At 39.2% G+C, this 18,439-nt stretch overlaps 3 protein-coding genes across 3 annotated transcripts; 2 read left to right on the top strand and 1 right to left on the bottom strand.

Moving 5' to 3' along the window:
- The first annotated feature begins 4,559 nt into the window (after positions 1 to 4,559).
- Positions 4,560 to 8,685, top strand: LOC148201338 (pentatricopeptide repeat-containing protein At4g38010-like). Its single transcript, XM_088110165.1, has 2 exons — positions 4,560 to 7,212; positions 7,541 to 8,685. The coding sequence occupies exon 1, from the start codon at positions 5,396 to 5,398 to the stop codon at positions 7,181 to 7,183; it is 1,788 nt and encodes a 595-aa protein (XP_087966291.1). The 5' UTR covers positions 4,560 to 5,395; the 3' UTR covers positions 7,184 to 7,212; positions 7,541 to 8,685.
- LOC148201337 (uncharacterized) lies at positions 7,284 to 10,496 on the top strand. Its single transcript, XM_088108806.1, has 3 exons — positions 7,284 to 7,304; positions 7,541 to 8,903; positions 9,092 to 10,496. The coding sequence occupies exons 1-3, from the start codon at positions 7,284 to 7,286 to the stop codon at positions 9,124 to 9,126; spliced, it is 1,419 nt and encodes a 472-aa protein (XP_087964932.1). The 3' UTR covers positions 9,127 to 10,496.
- A 3,280-nt stretch (positions 10,497 to 13,776) lies between these two features.
- Positions 13,777 to 18,368, bottom strand: LOC148201336 (uridine 5'-monophosphate synthase-like). The gene is made up of 7 exons (XM_088109813.1): positions 18,075 to 18,368; positions 15,628 to 16,508; positions 15,351 to 15,434; positions 14,996 to 15,087; positions 14,825 to 14,912; positions 14,485 to 14,739; positions 13,777 to 14,181 (listed from the first exon to the last, which is right to left on the bottom strand). Exons 2-7 carry the CDS (start codon positions 16,423 to 16,425, stop codon positions 14,053 to 14,055), a joined length of 1,446 nt encoding a protein of 481 aa, XP_087965939.1. The 5' UTR covers positions 16,426 to 16,508; positions 18,075 to 18,368; the 3' UTR covers positions 13,777 to 14,052.
- Between the last annotated feature and the right edge of the window lie 71 nt (positions 18,369 to 18,439).

Raw genomic sequence — 18,439 nt, 5'->3', positions numbered from 1 at the left:
CTAAATCCATTATACATTTAGACGAACGCTCAAAGGAGGATTTGGACGAACGCTCATTCATTATTAAGCGCGTACGCTACACTCATAGGACGAACGCTACACTCAGAATTTACGAACGCGAACGCTCATCAAACTTAATACCGAACGCTCAACATATTTTGGCCGACGAGTCATTTTGGACGAACGCTAACGTTCGCTAACCACAAAACCGAACGCTCTTATCGAATGGGACGAACGTCCCATTTTCACTCACCAAATTGAACGTACGCGCGTTTCTGCAGAATTCTGCAGAATTCGCACCAGGTTTTCCAGAACCCAGAAAACCCCAAATTTTTCATCCCCAACTTCCCAGATTTGCATTAAACATAGTATATATCAACAATCAAACAAAAGATCTAGCTCCCCTTACCTCTTGAAGACTTTCTTTGTAAAATTTGTGATCCATCTTCCTCCAATCGTGCAGATCAAGATCTCTTTGCATCCTCCACAATTCTTCGCTTCCTCTCCCAGATCTTACTGCAAAAGACTCCATTCTCACCAGATGCCCATCCCAGCTCCTCCTCTCAGCCCTTCCGAAGTTGGTACAGCTTCCCATGGTGTTCTTTGGACGGCTGGAAATGAAGGAAGGAAGGCTCCCTTCCTCGGGCTGCTTTCTCGCTCCCTCTCCCATGCCAAAATGAAGACACCCCCTTTTCTCAGCTTCCTCCCTTCCCCTTCAATAATGCAGCCCAATAAATGAAAAAGTGGTGCCCACCATGTCCCCACCATTCCCAAAATTTACGGGTCTTACACCCATGGGTGCTCCTTGAACGGCTGGAAACGAAAGGAAGGAAGGGTTCCTCCCTCTGTTGCTCTCTCCCTCTCGCCCTCTCACATGCCAATAATGAGAGCCTCCCTTTTTTTTTTCTCTTTTGCAAAGCCTCCCCGTAAAATGCCACCCCCTCTCCTTTTCTCCTTCCCTCATTATTGCATTCCAATAATGCCAAAGGTGGGTGACCACCGTGTCCCCACCACCAAGAAAATGAAGTCCTTACAGCAGACGTGGCATTTAAAAACATTTTTGTATTAAATAAAGAAGAAATAACAGAAGTATATCAGTTTTGGGTTAGCGTATACTTGGAAAATGTCAGACCTCGAAATTAAGCAACCAAACCCACCTGTCTAATCTCATTTATTACACCAAAACCCTGCTCAGAACCATTTAAAGCGCACTTAGAAACCCCTCTGAGCGGACGCCAGGTGTCAATAAACGAGGATCCGAAAATCAGTTAGTGGGATGCAGGTGTCAGCAGGAGAACGGACGTTCGTTTTTAAACAAAACTGAATTTTCTGAAATCCGCGTCACTCTTCTGCATGCACCTTCTTCTTCCCAAAATTCTGACTTTCCATTTCTCCTCCTTCTCTCTAGAAAACTCTTCCCCTTCTCTCTATCGTAACTCATCTTCCTCTACTCTGATCACGTTTCAGAAACCGTAGAAGAGGTCCCGGCATCGTAAACTTCATTCTGGACCGAACAGTTCCAGATTCTGAAACTGGTAAGTTTCTTTTCTCTAACCGTTCGTTTCTGGGTTACATGCAAAACCAAGTTTTGGCTGCATGCAAGGGTGTAGTCTAAGTACTTCGATTTTCTTGTGGTTAGATTTTATTGGAAGAGTTAAGTGACCGTTGAGGGTAGAAAACGTTAGTTGGACGAGCCACAAATCTTGCGTTTAGGACAATTTGATCACGAATCCAGGTAAGGGAAGCTTATTTGATTTAAATTCATATTTTGTGGTTGTGTGAACGATCGCTGTTTGATTGAACGAATATGATGTATGTTGGTTGACCTGTATGATAATGTTTGATAGTTATGAATGTGAATATGAATTATTACTTTGAAGTATGAATGAATAATGTGAATTCTGAAGTATGTAAATTGATATTTGATATGAATTTATAAAGTATGAAATGAGATGTTAAATCTGCAATTTGATAATATTGACTATGATAAGAAATACCCCTTATGATTGTGTACGTACGTTACTGGGACGGTCTTTGACCGTTCGGTTTTCCAGTGAAAATGATTTGGTAAGGAATTCTTTCATTCGGAAAGGATCCTAGTTGAAGGACGAACGCCCTCTTGTATTAGTACTACTTTTGAGCGTTCGGCCAAACGTAGATATCCCGAGTGTTATGTGAGAAATTGAGAAGCTTATAAATATACCTTTGGACACTTAGTCATTTCTAAATCCCAATTTCACCATCTCGTATTACATTTATTCTATTTTTCTATTATGAGTTTAATCAGAAATGGGTCCCGACCCAAAACGTACGTTATGAGTGGCGCTCGGTCTTATACCGAACGCTCGTCCTTATATTCAATTACCAAACGGGTGGAAATAGCGTTCGTCCATATTTCAGTAACTCCGTATACTACGTCCGGTCATTGACTGGCAGTTAGTTTATATAATGGAATTATTTCCGGTATAGTTATTCAGTCGTCTTGTGGTATTTTTATCCATTTGGATTCGGCGTAGAGCCTTGGTACTTAACTTATCCTGAGTATTGATCGGATCGTTTTAGAGTCAGTTCATTCAACTGATTCGAGTGGTAATGAAGCTCGTCATTCGATATGTGTCGGTCTTATTTTCTTCTGAAATGAAGATTTCCCGGTCTCGGTTTTAACGTTCGTCCTCGTTATGAAGAGGGCTGAACGCTCGTTATTTTAAGTAAGTGGGATGGATGATGAAAATGATATTAAAGTGAAAAGTTATAAATACTGAACAGAATATGAGATGAAATGATGGTTGTGGATTTTGAACGAGCGTTCCAGGGAGGAACGACTCATGTATGGATGAATATGAAATTTTGTAAAGTATGACTGTGGGCATGCTAATGCTGGTTGTTCATCCTGATGTTCCGTGAGTACTCGTCCTCACGTAGAGGAGGGTAGGTCATGTGTGGGAACGGCAGGAGGTCCTAGTCCTTAGGGGTACTTTGGATAGGGCTAACCTCGGGTGGCAGCTGATGTGATTATTCCAGTTACTACATCACCCGGGTGCAAGGGACGCCTGTAGCTACACAGATTCATACAGTCCGGACGGTCCGTCTAGTAATAGTTTTTGGATGATTATACATGTTGAAATATTCTTATGTGTTTGGAAATGTTTGATTTAAATGTTGATGTATGAATTAAATTACGTAAGCTTACCCTGTGTATTTTTCCTTGTGTTGTCTCTCGTCCCTGTATGTCCGTCTTGTCATTGCAATGATCATCCGGGTGGATGTGAGCAGAAGGCGAGGCATTGCTAGAAGAGGTTATTGAAGAGGAGAATCTGGTAGACGTGGAAGTCAAGGCCGAGCCTTAGAGCGTTCGTTTGTTTAGATGTTAGTTTATTAGTTTTGATTTTTGAATGTTTGGTTATTTTGGTTTTGTAAAACCGTTCGTCTCTGACCCGTACTTCTGTAGTATTGTAGTAAATGTTGTACTTAAAGCCTTTTGGTTTTTGAACTCTGGTCTTAGTGTAAAGACTGGACTGTTTAATTATGAAATGTAATTAATTCTAATTTATGGTTATTACTGTATTTTGGGATGTTACAGAAAAAAGAAAAAATTAAAGGGCAAGACGTTTTAATTGAGGAATGCAACGGAGATTGGGGAAACAAATTGGGGGTTTTTATTATTAGGGTTCGCGTGAGGGAAGAAAAATCGCGATCTTTGTTCGAGCTGAAGCGGCAAGGTTCATCGGTGAAGAAGAAATAGTTGGAAGCGGCAGAGTGCATGCAGGGGTTCGTGTCTCGGTAGGTCAGGTGTGGGTCCTTTATTGATGAGAAACTACAATATTCGGTGGTGGTTCCCCAAAGCAACCCAAGAACCAATCATGCCATCATCATAGTTATCTGAAGTGTGTATGAATGACCAGGAAGCTCAACTATAGATGTGTGTATAAATGACAATGATGCCAAGTTTAAGGATCTTATTATGTAATAGTCTAAGAAACAATGTTTATGGTTTTACTAGGTTCGTCGGTGAAGAAGAAATAGTTGGAAGCGGCAGAGTGCATGCAGGGGTTCGTGTCTCGGTAGGTCAGGTGTGGGTCCTTTATTGATGAGAAACTACAATATTCGGTGGTGGTTCCCCAAAGCAACCCAAGAACCAATCATGCCATCATCATAGTTATCTGAAGTGTGTATGAATGACCAGGAAGCTCAACTATAGATGTGTGTATAAATGACAATGATGCCAAGTTTAAGGATCTTATTATGTAATAGTCTAAGAAACAATGTTTATGGTTTTACTGCTATGTAATTTAATGAATGACAATGATGCCAACTATGTATGGTTTTGGATGTATTACAATGTTTTGGATATATTAGAATTTTCTCCTTTGACGTCTTATATATTACAATGACCAGGAACTGTATTTCCATTGCTGTATCACTAAAGCATAAGTACTGTTTTTTAATAGTTTGGTTGGCACAGTTATGTTTAGAAATTTTTGCAGGTCTTATATCTGATACTTTAGGGTATAAGGTGGGAGGTAATGAGAAGGAGAAGAAAGGTAGGAGGGAAGTGAGGCCGAACGGTATCGATCGTAAAGGTCGAACGTTGGAAGGCAGGGAGCACATGTTAGGGGCTGGAAAGTGTACAAGAGAAGAAGGTGTAGGAGGGAGAGAGAGGGGGACCGAACGGTAGAAGGTGGGGAGCTATGTGACCGAACGGTAGAGGGAGGACGACCAGACGGAACGGTCGGGAACAGGAAGGTAGTTGGACGAGTGATAGAGGGTGGACGACCAGACCGAACGGTCGTGAGCAGGGAGGTAGTTAGACGAGCGGTAGACCAGGGAGGACGACCAGACCGAACGGTAGAAGGTGGGGAGCTATGTGACCGAACGGTAGAGGGAGGACGACCAGACCGAACGGTCGGGAACAGGGAGGTAGTTGGACGAGCGATAGAGGAGGGTGGACGACCAGACCGAACGGTCGTGAGCAGGGAGGTAGTTGGACGAGCGGTAGACGAGGTAGGACGACCAGCTCCAGAATTGCTTCCTCTGTTCTTAGCAGTTCTAGCTGTTCTTACCACTGTTTTCTCTCCACACAGGCAAAGGGTGATACACCATCAATCGTAGATACTCCACCACCACGAAAAACGAAATCAGAGTTTTGATTCCGCCAGCCATTGCATGTCGAAGATGAACAAGAATGCGACTTCTGCACTTCATTATCCATCACTTCGAATAGAAGAAAGAACGCGCACCCTCCCACTCCCAACTACATAATCTTCACCCACGAACACTGGCGCTTCGAATCAAAGAAAGAATGGGATTTTTTTCCTCACGCGAACCCTCCTACTAGTAAGAACCCCCAATTTGTTTCCCTAATCTCAGTTGCATTTCTCAATTAAAGGGGGCTGCCATGAGTAAGGCTGGGCAATCTCTGAAATCGGTTCTCTTGGATTTGATTCACAAGAGCAATGGCTTGAGATCCTTCAAGCAAATTCATGCGCATCTATTGACTTCTGCCCTTGTTGCCAATGACTTGGTTATTTCCAAAGCTGCAATTTTTTTGGGAAAACATGTTACAGATGTTCATTACCCTTGCAATTTCCTGAAGCAATTTGATTGGAACTTGAGCTCTTTCCCTTGCAATTTGCTGATTTCTGGCTATGCCTCTGGCCACTTACCCTGGCTTGCAATCCTGATTTATAGATGGACTGTTAGGAATGGTTTTGTGCCTGATGTGTACACTATCCCAGCAGTTTTGAAATCTTGTGCTAAGTTTTATGGGATTGTAGAGATTAAACAGTTTCATTCCGTAGCTTTGAAGACTGGCTTGTGGTGCGACATTTATGTGCAAAACACTCTTGTCCATGTGTATTGCATTTCTGGGGACACTGTTGGTGCTGGCAAGGTGTTTGATGACATGCTTGTGAGAGACGTGGTCTCTTGGACTGGCTTGATATCTGGGTATGTCAAGGCTGGGTTGTTTAATGAGGCCATCGCATTGTTTTTGAGAATGGATGTGGAACCTAATGTAGCAACCTTTGTCAGCATACTTGGGGCTTGTGGGAAATTGGGTTGTTTAAATTTGGGGAAAGGAATTCATGGGTTGGGTCTCAAATGTCTGTTCGGGAAGGAGTTGGTGGTATGCAATGCTGTGTTGGATATGTATATGAAGTGTGAGTCTGTCACTGATGGAAGGCAAATGTTTGATGAGATACCTGAGAAAGATATTATTTCTTGGACTAGTATGATAAGCGGGTTAGTGCAGTGCCAGTATCCCAGTGAATCGCTGGACTTGTTCTGCCAAATGCAAGGCTCAGGTTTTGAGCCGGATGGAGTTATACTTACTAGTGTGCTTTCTGCTTGTGCCAGCCTTGGGCTTCTTGACTACGGTAGATGGGTCCATCAGTACATTGATCAATGCCGTATCAAGTGGGATGTTCATATAGGAACTACATTGGTTGACATGTATGCAAAGTGTGGTTGTGTAGACATGGCGCAGCGTATCTTCAGTGGAATGCCTTCTAGGAATATCCGTACTTGGAATGCCTATATAGGTGGCCTAGCAATAAATGGACTTGGGAGGGAAGCATTGAAGCTATTTAAAGATTTGATAGTGTCAGGTGCAAAGCCTAATGAAGTGACATTTCTTGCTGTTTTAACAGCTTGCTGCCATTCTGGCTTGGTCAGCGAAGGCCGAAAGTATTTCAATGAGATGTCAAGTCCCCTCTACAACCTTTCTCCCTGGTTAGAACACTACGGCTGCATGGTTGATTTACTCTGCAGAGCTGGACTGGTGGAGGAAGCTGTGGAGTTGATAAAGACAATGCCCATGTCCCCTGATGTGCAGATCATAGGAGCGCTTTTGAGTGCCTGTAATACATATGGGAATGTTGGATTCACCCAAGAAATCTTGAAATCACTGCAGAATTTTGAATTTCAAGATAGTGGCATATACGTGCTTCTTTCTAATATGTATGCCTCTAACAAGAAATGGGCTGACGTGAGAAATGTTAGGAGACTGATGAAGCAGAAAGGAATAAGCAAGGCTCCTGGGTCTAGCATTATAAGGGTGGATGGTAAGAGTCATGAATTTTTAGTTGGAGACAGTAATCATACTCAAAGTGAGGATATTTACGTACTATTGGACATCCTTGCCAATCAAATATACTCTGAGGGGCATATTAATACCCTCTGCTAATCAGACAACTCTGCAGTCAACTACGCCAGGTTCGTATTAAAATTTTTATTACTGGTCATTTATATTTTATTTTTCTCACCAGATCCCTGTAGAGCAAGTTATGTTTCAGAGGTTCTACATGGTTCCTCTTTGTTGGTGGTTTTATTCCTTTGTATCTTAGTCTCTTGGTGTTATTATAGGTATGATGTTTGGAATGGGGCAGGGATGATGTTCGGGTGTAGGGAAATCTTTAATAAATTATTGTATTTTTGCTTTAATTCAGCTTATGTTGTATTTGTCTGCTTCTTATTGTTCTTATTGTCCTCCAAGACTTGAATTGGAATCAGGCTTGTTCTTTACATGTTTCAAATGCTATAGGTGGAAGTTGCTATTTTAGCACTGTGCAAAGCTATAAGGCTTATTATATGTCCTGAGGGTTATACTGAAGAAAGTTCTTCTAGGTTCTTGACATTTCTGTCTAATGAAGTTCATTTTGAAGCAGTTGAAAGGCTCTTATCTTCACAAAATTTCATTCATGCCATTTATAAAGCTGTTGAATCTATTCCAGAAGGGCAGGTGTGTGGGTGTATTAGACAGATAAGAGATGATATTTCAGAATCTCTCATGTGGATGAAAGATTTTTGTCCATTGGTTGATGGCAAGAAATTGCAATTTTTTAATCTGCAAGTGGAACTGTTTGGTAAAGGGCTATCCAGACTATATTGTTTAGTGCTTGGTTCGGTGACAGTCACTGATGGTAACCGCAATCTTTTTGGAGTTTCCGTAAAAGAATTTATGGAATTAATGCGTCCCTACTTGAGTATTCTAGTTGGAAAGCAGCAAGATAAAATCTGCAAGTTCTTTTCTTCTGTCATAGGTCAAACTGTTGATCGAGTGGTTAGAAAGGGAAACTTTTTAAAGAAATTTGGTATGTCCATCCAATGGGTTCTTGTGTTCTTCTTTCAGTTGCATGTGTCTTGCCAAACCTTATATAGGCAAGCAAGCCTTATGCCTCCTGATTTGCCAAAAAAGTCTGCAGAGGTGGTAGATTATACAGCATATTCTGCTTGTGAGTTGATGGACATGATTGATGAGATAGACTTTGACTTTTTTTCTTGGATTGTTCAACCCTCAGGTTCCCTCCTTGATGTTATGAAATTTATTTCTGACATATATCTTAAACATGGCCCAGATGATTCTTCCCCTTTGATCTATATCTTTCAATCTATGGCTCTTCGAAGGCTTGTTGACTTGAATAAACAGATTATATTGTTCAAGTATATGCAAAAGAAGCATTATTTGCAGAAGCCTTATAGATCCCAAATCAACACACTGAAGGAAGAAGCGGCTGGACTTACTAATTTTATTATGGAAAATTTATCATGTGTGTTTCAATCCCCAATCTTTGTTTCTGAATTTGCAACTTGTGAAGATGTAGTTTCTGTGGCCACTCAAAGCAACGAATGTGATCTAGGAGTTTATTTTGCTGACAGAAAGTCATTGCAAACACTCATTTGGTCTAATCTTTGCAAAAGTGTTGATGTTTGGAGCAACCATGCTTCAAAGAAGAAAATGAAAAAATTCTTCTCACATTTACTCCATACTTACCTTCAAAGTCTAACAAGTAGTTTTCAAGAGTCAGGTGTGCAAGAAATTGACAAATTTAAGCGGCTCAAGAGGGTCACTTTGTCACAAATATCATCAGAACTTTTAAATGATTCACTTTTTTATAAACAAAAAAGTAAGATCCTCCTTTTGTTATACACAGTTCCTTTTAACCTTCACACACAAACACCTATACTTAATCTTTCCAGTATTTGGTTTAGCTTTATAGCCATCTTTAATTTGTTTCTTGTTTAATGCTCTGGTGTGATATTTTGAGAAAGATAAAGTTACACTATATGTCTTCATTTCATATTTTTGTTTCAGTTTGTCCACAGGAATCTGGCCTCAATATCCTGTGATGCTTTAGAGAAATATGCACTTCCATTATTTAGTAATGTTCCGATGTGAATCTTCCGTCATCGCCTAATTGGGTTGAGTTTTTAAGTGCCCTTGACAAGTCAAGGGTGCTTATTGATGAGAATAAAGAGATTCCCGTTGATTGTTCTTGTAACACCCCTAACTGGATGTCATTTGTGAAATAGAATAACACTTTCCTTATATAATTTAAGGTTTAATGTCTCCGTAGTCCCTATTTTGGTCATGAATTTCAAATAGGTCCTCTTTCTTTTCGGCGTATCAATTGAGTCCTTGTTTTTGTAAAATTAAATCAATTACAAGCCTGCGTTAAATTGGACAAACGGTCGGTATTGGTTACGTGGCATGGTCATTGCAATTACTAAGCAGACGTGGCATTTAAAAGCATTTTTGTATTAAATAAAGAAGAAGGAACAGAGGTATAATCACTTTTGGGTAAGGGCATATTAGGAAAATTGAAAAACTATAAGGGCAGCTGATAGGTGTAAACTTTACTTGTTTTTGTTGCTTAAATTGTTGTGCTTTTGAGTAAGTTTTAGTGTTAATTCTCATGAAAAGTATATAATTGTTGATATAAGTATAATTTTGACTGTTTAAATGTTTTTTTTTATGCTTTTGTTTGTTTATTTCGAAGTAAAATAAGGATTGGATACTATCAAAGACTTGGACCAGGCTCATTGGACGCTGTTCTGCCGAGAGTTTCACGCCCGGGCGTGAGAAAAAGGGCGCCGGGCGCGATTTTACAGAGAGGCTCGCGCCCGGGCGCGACTTAGAAGGATGCGCGGACGCTCGTCACATAATGAGCGCACGCTCGTTCCATAGCGAACGGACGCTCGTTTACCAGAGAACGAACGCTCATCGTCCAGAGGACGCTCGTCCATCAGAGGACGCTCGTCCAGAAGAAAGCGCTCGTCCAGCAGAGGGCGCTCGTCCAGACGCTCGTCCAGCAGAGGACGCTCGTCCACGCTCGTCCAGAAGAAGGCGCTCGTCCAGCAGAGGTCGCTCGTCCAGACGTTCGTCCAGAAGAGGACGCTCGTCCAGCCTCGTCCAGAAAGTGGACGCTCGTCCAAAACTTGGACGCTCGTCCAGAAAGAAGCCCGTGACTCAATTATTGGACCTTCTCTTTAAAAACAGATTCAGAGGCAGGGGGAAGGCAGATCTGGACGGGGAGGAAACCAGAGGTGACGCTGCAGCTGCTGTCCAAGTGCTTCCATGGTGGAAAACCACCAATTTCCACCATCCAATTTCTCGCTTCTATGATGTATATGTGTAGTTAAAACTCCATTTCACGGGGTTGAGAGTAAATTTCTGAACTTCTATGTAATTTCTCTATTAATGCATGAACTTGCTTGAATTATGTGTTCTATCCTTATTATTCATGCCTATGATGGGAATATGAGCTATTTGAACGGTTAAATCATTGGCAAATGTATGAGACCGCGGACCTAGGATAGAACTGCTAAAGGATTTCAAGTCCTAGACATAGGATGGAATTTTTAGTCATATTTGACATTGTGTTTAAGGCAAATCTGATAACTGAATTAGCTAAGGGATTAGTAATTTAGTTTGAATGATTCTGAACTGTCATCTGAGGGATCAGTGGCTGCATGCGCCTAGGATGTCGATGCTAAATTCTGAGGAATTGTGTTAGTAGAAAATTACCTGAGTGAAGAACTTGAACTTCAACCCAGTGAACTTTAACTTGACTGTTTTTACCACTTTAATTTCATCTGTATGCAAATCTTACTTTTGTTACAAAATTTCGTTTAATAATCGCTAAATTGGTAAACTTTAACAATTTGTGAATCGAAACAAATCTCTTGGGAAAATGATTTCCGGACTTACCGGTTTATTACTTGTACGATTCGGTACGCTTGCCGAGGTCTCAACAGCAGCCCCCTTTAATTGAGAAATGCAACTGAGATTGGGAAACAAATTAGGGGTTCTTACTAGTAGGGTTCGCGTGAGGGAAAAAATCCCATTCTTTCTTTGATTCGAAGCGCCAGTGTTCGTGGGTGAAGATTATGTAGTTGGAAGTGGGAGGGTGCGCGTTCTTTCTTCGATTCGAAGTGATGGATAATGAAGTGCAGAAGTCGCATTCTTGTTCATCTTCGACATGCAATGGCTGGCGAAATCAAAAACTCTGATTTCGTTTTTCGTGGTGGTGGAGTATCTACGATTGATGGTGTATCACCCCTTTGCCTATGTGGAGAGAAAACAGTGGTAAGAACAGCTAGAACTGCTAAGAACAGAGGGAAGCAATTCTGGAGCTGGTCGTCCTCCCTCGTCTACCGCTCGTCCAACTACCTCCCTGCTCACGACCGTTCGGTCTGGTCGTCCATCGCTTGTCCAACTACCTCCCTGTTCCCGACCGTTCGGTCTGGTCGTCCTCCCTCTACCGTTCGGTCACATAGCTCCCCACCTTCTACCGTTCGGTCTGGTCGTCCTCCCTCGTCTACCGCTCGTAACTACCTCCCTGCTCACGACCGTTCAGTCTGGTCGTCCACCCTCTATCGCTCGTCCAACTACCTCCCTGTTCCCGATCGTTCCGTCTGGTCGTCCTCCCTCTACCGTTTGGTCACATAGCTCCCCACCTTCTACCGTTCGGTCCCCCTCTCTCTCCCTCCTACACCTTCTTCTCTTGTACACTTTCCATCCCCTAACATGTGCTCCCTGCCTTCCAACGTTCGACCTTTACGATCGATACCGTTCGGCCTCACTTCCCTCCTACCTTTCTTCTCCTTCTCATTACCTCCCACCTTATACCCTAACATATACAGTATCAGATATAAGACCTGCAAAAATTTCTAAACATAACTATGCCCACCAAACTATTAAAAAACAGTACTTATGCTTTAGTGATACAGCAACGGAAATACAGTTCCTAGTCATTGTAATATATAAGACGTCAAAGGAGGAAATTCTAATATATCCAAAACATTGTAATACATCCAAAACCATACATAGTTGGCATCATTGTCATTCATTAAATTACATAGCAGTAAAACCATAAACATTGTTCCTTAGACTATTACATAATAAGATCCTTAAACTTGGTATCATTGTCATTTATACACACATCTATAGTTGAGCTTCCTGGTCATTCATACACACTTCAGATAACTGTGATGATGGCATGATTGGTTCTTGGGTTGCTTTGGGGGACCACCACCGAATATTGTAGTTTCTCATCAATAAAGGACCCACACCTGACCTACCGAGACACGAACCCCTGCATGCACTCTGCCGCTTTCAACTACTTCTTCTTCACCGACGAACCTTGCCGCTTCAGCTCGAACAAAGATCGCGATTTTTCTTCCCTCACGCGAACCCTAATAATAAAAACCCCCAATTTGTTTCCCCAATCTCAGTTGCATTCCTCAATTAAAACGTCTTGCCCTTTAATTTTTTCTTTTTTCCAAGTATACCCTTACCCAAAACTGATTATACTTTTGTTCCTTCTTCTTTATTTAATACAAAAATGCTTTTAAATGCCACGTCTGCTTAGTAACTGCAATGACCATGCCACGTAACCAATACTGTAACGACTGTTTGTCCAATTTAACGGCAGGCCTGTAATTGATTTAATTTTACAAAAACAAGGATTCAATTGATACGCCGATAAAGAAAGAGAACCTATTTAAAATTCATGACCAAAAGAGGGACCTACGGAGACATTAAACCTTAATTTTTTGAGCTATTAATGATTTTTCTGCACAAAAAATCTATCGAGATGAAGTACTAAAGGAAAATCGTCCAAGGTTTCAAAAATAGATCATAAATTTTTTATGAATCTTATTTAGAATGAGATGCAATGTTAAGTATCACATCAAACACAAAAAATAAAGGCAAGAAAACATAAGAGACACGTAATTTTATTTTAAAAGATACTAAAATAAAAAAATTAAAGACAGTATTTTGTACATTATTTATTCATATTTTTATATTTTATATTTTCTTAATTTTACTACTTTTGTCTTTACTTGTTTAAATTTATTTAATATTTTTTTTCCATTTATTCATTAATTATATTTCATCACTTTTGTCTTTTTTATTATTATTATTAGAAGATGAAATTGGATGTTGTAATGTAATTAATTTGAAATATTTGTATTTAGTATGTAAATATATTATCTTATCTTAATATATATTTTCTTATTTTAATAAATATGTACTTTTTAAATTTTAAACATTTGTATATAGTCATATAAAGTTTATTTAAATTTTAATCAATCAATTATTAATTAAAATTATTTGATAATGACAATAAATCTTTTTATCTTTTTATCTCATTTAATCTTATATTTTTAGTTTGTTTACCAAAGACTTAAAAGTCTATAAAAATAACCATGAGTTTACATAAAATATGCTTTTAAGTGTAAATATGTATACTCTTTTGATCCATATATATATATATATATATATATATATATATATATATATATATATATATATATATATATATATATATATTTAATGTGTTTTAAAATTTTGATTCAAACTAAGTGTTCTTGAATCATCCATATATATATATATTAAAAAGATCTTAACTAACGATACAATGTTACGAAGCTCGGTAGGAGACAACCTTAACATACTCGATAAAAGAAAATCTTAACCAACTCGGTACGGCATGCTCAACAAGAGAAAACTTCAACAAGCTTAGCAAGAAACAATATGAGCAAGTTCGAAAAGAAACAACCTCAACAAGCTTAACAGGAGACTAGCTTGGCAAGGCAAACTTGAAGTGAAAAATAAAACTAACAAAAAATGATCCCCTCAAATATTGCAGTTGAAAAATGTCATCAATGTTATATTGTACCCAAAACAATCTTCCTCTGGGTGAGATTAGATGTCTCATTAAAACATAAATTTGACTCATCCTTTTCTTATTCTGTAGGGTTCAGGCATCAAGAACACTTGGCCAAATATGCTTTCCACCCTTCAAGTCGGTATTCACGAGCTGCCTCAGCAGGATTTGCTGCTTTGATTATGCCTCGTCCCACAATGATTATGTCACTGCCCCTATCATGAACCACCTGAAAAAGAAAGTGAAAAAGGAAAACTAGAATCAACTTTTTCATAACCTAAAATTGGTGTAAAAATTATTTCATATTTTTCTATAATCTGATTCAGTTTTTTTTCTATTTCACTTGTAGAAATTCAAACAAGTGAGATTCTCTTTTTAATGCTCTATGCAGAAAGCAAGGGACTGTATGGTAGAAACTAGCACACCCTCCCTCTTCCTTTTTCCTCCATTTTTTTGTTTTCAATCTAAGAAAGAACAACAAATAATTGGGGCAAAATACTTCTGCAAATCATTGTCAAAAACATTAACTTACGGAGTATGGAGTGTTGTATTGCTGGCCTAAAGCATCTCCACCGGTTACCATTTGAACTCCAGGGGTTGCCTGAATGAAAGAGGGATTTATAGGTGCTCTTGGCCATGATGCAGGATTGACTGAGATGAAGCCAATTACAAAATCAGAATGATCCTCAGCAATTTTTACTGCAGCTGCGGTATAATCTCCCTTGGCAAAGTTACCTGCTGAACTCATTTCAGCAAGCAGTAACAGACCCCTGCCACGAGGTAAACCCTGAGTATGGTTCAAGAAACTAGTTAGGCCATGAGTTGAGGTGTTGCTATGGTGTAAAGTGATTATATTTACTACTAGTGCATACCTTCAATTTTAATCCATCAACAATTCCAGGACCTGAGATTATGTGAGCATTCACTATATGAGCCCAATCCAATATTTGAAAGATACCTCTGAGACAGTGGAATAGAAATATAAGTCATGTTGAATGCAAAAATGGATGAGAGGAATGCCAAAAAGGATCATGAAATTGAGCAGGCTTACCCCTGCATACTGCATAGTCACTGTGTTACCAATATCAGCAAATTTACGATCCTCAAAGATCAAGAAGTTATGTTTTTCTGCAATCTTCAATAGAATAAAACATACATTAAACTCAAGTAGACCATAAATTTAAAAGATTGCTTGAAACATATCACAGACAATGCTCAAAATACATAACATAAGGCCCTTATCATCATAGGTTAAAAGCAGGAATCACCATCCTGTTTGAATAAATCCAAGCAAACAGTCTAGGTGTGATTATGTCAATGATATCAGGAACCAAAAGGTTTCTTGAGCTATCCGGAAAAGAGAAGAATATGAAAAAAAAACTTCTTTTAGCACTATACCGAGAGAAGCTTTGAGCCAAATTCAGGAGTAAAATCTGGAAAAATGTCCACATGAGTCTTCAGCAGGCAAATCTCAGGTCCAACCTGAGAAAGAAAACCAACCAAATAGTCAAAAGAAAATATATGATCATTGTCAATCTTCTAATCAGAATCCAATTGATGTTAATAAGTCAGAAAACACCGAATTCTTTAAAGTACAAAAGCAAGAAAGAATTCTGCAAACTGATGATCCGAGTGAGAAAAATAGTAGTGTCCAAGAAAATGACATCAGAACTACCTTCTCAGCGATTTCAATCAATTCAGCTGCAGTTCCAACATCGGCAGCCAGACACAAATTACTCGTCTTCGCAGCCATGATCTCAAACAACCTCTTTCCCATTGGATTCTTTGAGAGCCTAGCCCTCTCCTCAAATGGCAAAGCCTTGACCTTTGTTGCAGGCTTCTCCACCTTTGGCACAGCCGCAACCTTCCGATTCTCCTCTAAGAACTTTGTAACAACCTCTACCATCTCCTCATCAAGTTTCCCATGATTGCCCAAAATTTTCACCATATCCGTCAATTTAATAATTGCATGCAGCTTGATGCCATTCTCCTCCAAATTTTCTCTCCCTCCTTGCTCTCTATCAATCAAGACAACAGCATCACTGATCTCCAACCCAGAAGCACGTAGTGGTGCCGCTGTTTCCAAAACCGATGTGCCGCTTGTAACCAAATCCTCAATGATCAAGCAACTTTGTCCAGCCTTGAAATCACCTTCAATAGCTTTAGCAGTGCCATAATCTTTGATTTCCTTGCGGCGCATGACCATGGGAATGTTTTGGGTAAGGGAGACACATGTAGCAATTGGTAAGGCAGTGTAAGGAACACCACATACAAGATCATAGGAAGTGGAAGAGACAGAGGAAATAAGGGTTTGAGAGATTTGCTGGAGGAGAGAAGGGTAAGATATGATGAGGCGTAGGTCTATGTAGATTGGTGAGAAGATGCCAGATTTGAGCTTGAAGTTGCCAAATTTGACAGCTGAAATCTCATGGAGTTGAAGAACTAGAGACTCTACCAATGATGATGCTGACATTTCCTTCCTTTTTTTCAGTGTGTCTCAGAAAGAGGATTTATGATCTTAGAGATAACCTGTCTCACCCAGTATGCATAATAAAACTGCTAAATTAAAAAGCTCGAACAATTAGTGTGCAGAAGTAAAAACTGCATAGATATTTTTGTTCTACAATTATAAGCAACAGAATGGAATCCAAAACATAGACTCAGAATCATAGTTACAACATTCTCACCTTACCTCAGATCAAATCATAGAATGAAATCATAGATTGACCAATTCGTACAACTTAATCACAATCATAATAATAAATAATGCGCAATGACTAGAAGAAAAAGAAAACTGGGTTCAATAGCATAGCAGGTAGCATAGCAGGTCACACAGACATAGATCAATCCGACAACCTCAACACAAATTCTTAAAAAGGAGCCAAACCATAATCCGACCAAAATAATTATAAGACTTCTAAGCATCTTTGTGGAATGCCTTCCAAAACATGGTTTTGGCCAAAACTTATTAGATCTTAGAAAAAAAAAATACAATCTACCTTATAAATAATTTAAAACGTAATTCTCAACTGGTTAAAACATAGCCCAAAATCACCTAAAATATAAAAGAAATCAAATAATTTATAGCATATAAAAAAGACAATAATATCAAATTTACATAGCATAAGCTTATAATCAAAGAAATAACCAGAACGATCGCAGATAGGTGAGGCAGGAGAAAAATAAAAATATTAAGCACGGGTATCCAAATACTAAAAGAGAAATTTGGTGTTGATAATTCTCATTATCATATTACAAGTTATAATCGCACAACTAGATATAAACCGTGTATAGCAACCCATCAAAAATGAACAAAGTAACCTTGAGTGATTCTATGTATGCATTGTATGAAGAACCTATTTCTGAAAGCTTGTACTAGTTGCAAATTCATATCAACTATATCACGGTTCCCATTTTAGCATGTAACATCATGTATGTAATCCTAAAAGCATTCCAGAAAAGATTGACTATACTGAAGTCAAGCACTCAATACATCAAGACAGTCGATGTAAATGCACTCATCATCAAAATGCATTGAAAGACATACACCCACGTTTAGCTCCCCCATACATACAACAAATAAAACCGGTAGTGAACACAGTAATCACAGTTCAGATCCCCAGTATTACTCCCCATTGAACAACCCAAAAGAACTAAACCCTTCCTTATTCAGCTCATCCCCAGATGCAATTCAAGCATCCTCAAAATACAAATTCTAAATGCCACACACAAACGTCCAATCAAGTAACTCCGAAAACCATCGCATCCCTAAATTTGTCCTTTTTTTCTTGCACAAGCAATAAAAAAGAAACAAAAGAAATCAGCACACATCTATCTCCAGTCTTTCTCATTATGTAATATATATTGATATTAATAAGAGTACCCGAATCTAAATAATAATAATAATAATTAATAGTAATAATTAATACTTATAAAACAAAAAATCGAAAAAAATTCCACAAACTTTAGAATCAAAGGATACGCCAAATCTACCCCATGAATTGGATTCTCGAATACAAACTGAAATCATTACATCAACCACAGGTAAAGATCGAAAACCGTATCGAAAATACCCAAACCGATTCAGGTAACGAAGACCTTGTAAGGTGAGAAGGACGATACCTTCTTGAAGCTTACGTGGTTTGGAACAGATTGTGAAGTGTAAAAACCCTGCAAAAACCCTAAGTCACTTCTTTCGAATTTTTCTTTTTAATCCAATCAGCAATCCCTCCTCCTCCAACTCACACGTTTTGGGCCGTTGGGCTTGTTATTTTCATAATCTTCACTTCACTTCCTCATTGAGCTAAAAGAACACACACCTGAGAGAAAGAGAGAGCTGTGATGGATGGAGATAGAAAGACGGCGCTGCTTAAGTGGCTGCGTACAATCTATGCAATGCTCTTTATTCGTAAAGAAATGCCATGTCTGGAACTGCGCTTTTATATATTTATTATATCATCTAACCCTTCTATTTTCATTTATTGCCA

The sequence above is a fragment of the Vigna umbellata genome, chromosome 3 (genome assembly GCF_029865625.1).
Source record: "Vigna umbellata cultivar VRB3 chromosome 3, Vumbellata_1.0, whole genome shotgun sequence".
Lineage (NCBI taxonomy): Eukaryota > Viridiplantae > Streptophyta > Magnoliopsida > Fabales > Fabaceae > Vigna > Vigna umbellata.
Note: the sequence above shows the minus strand (reverse complement) of the source record. Positions and strands in the feature narration are given on the sequence as shown.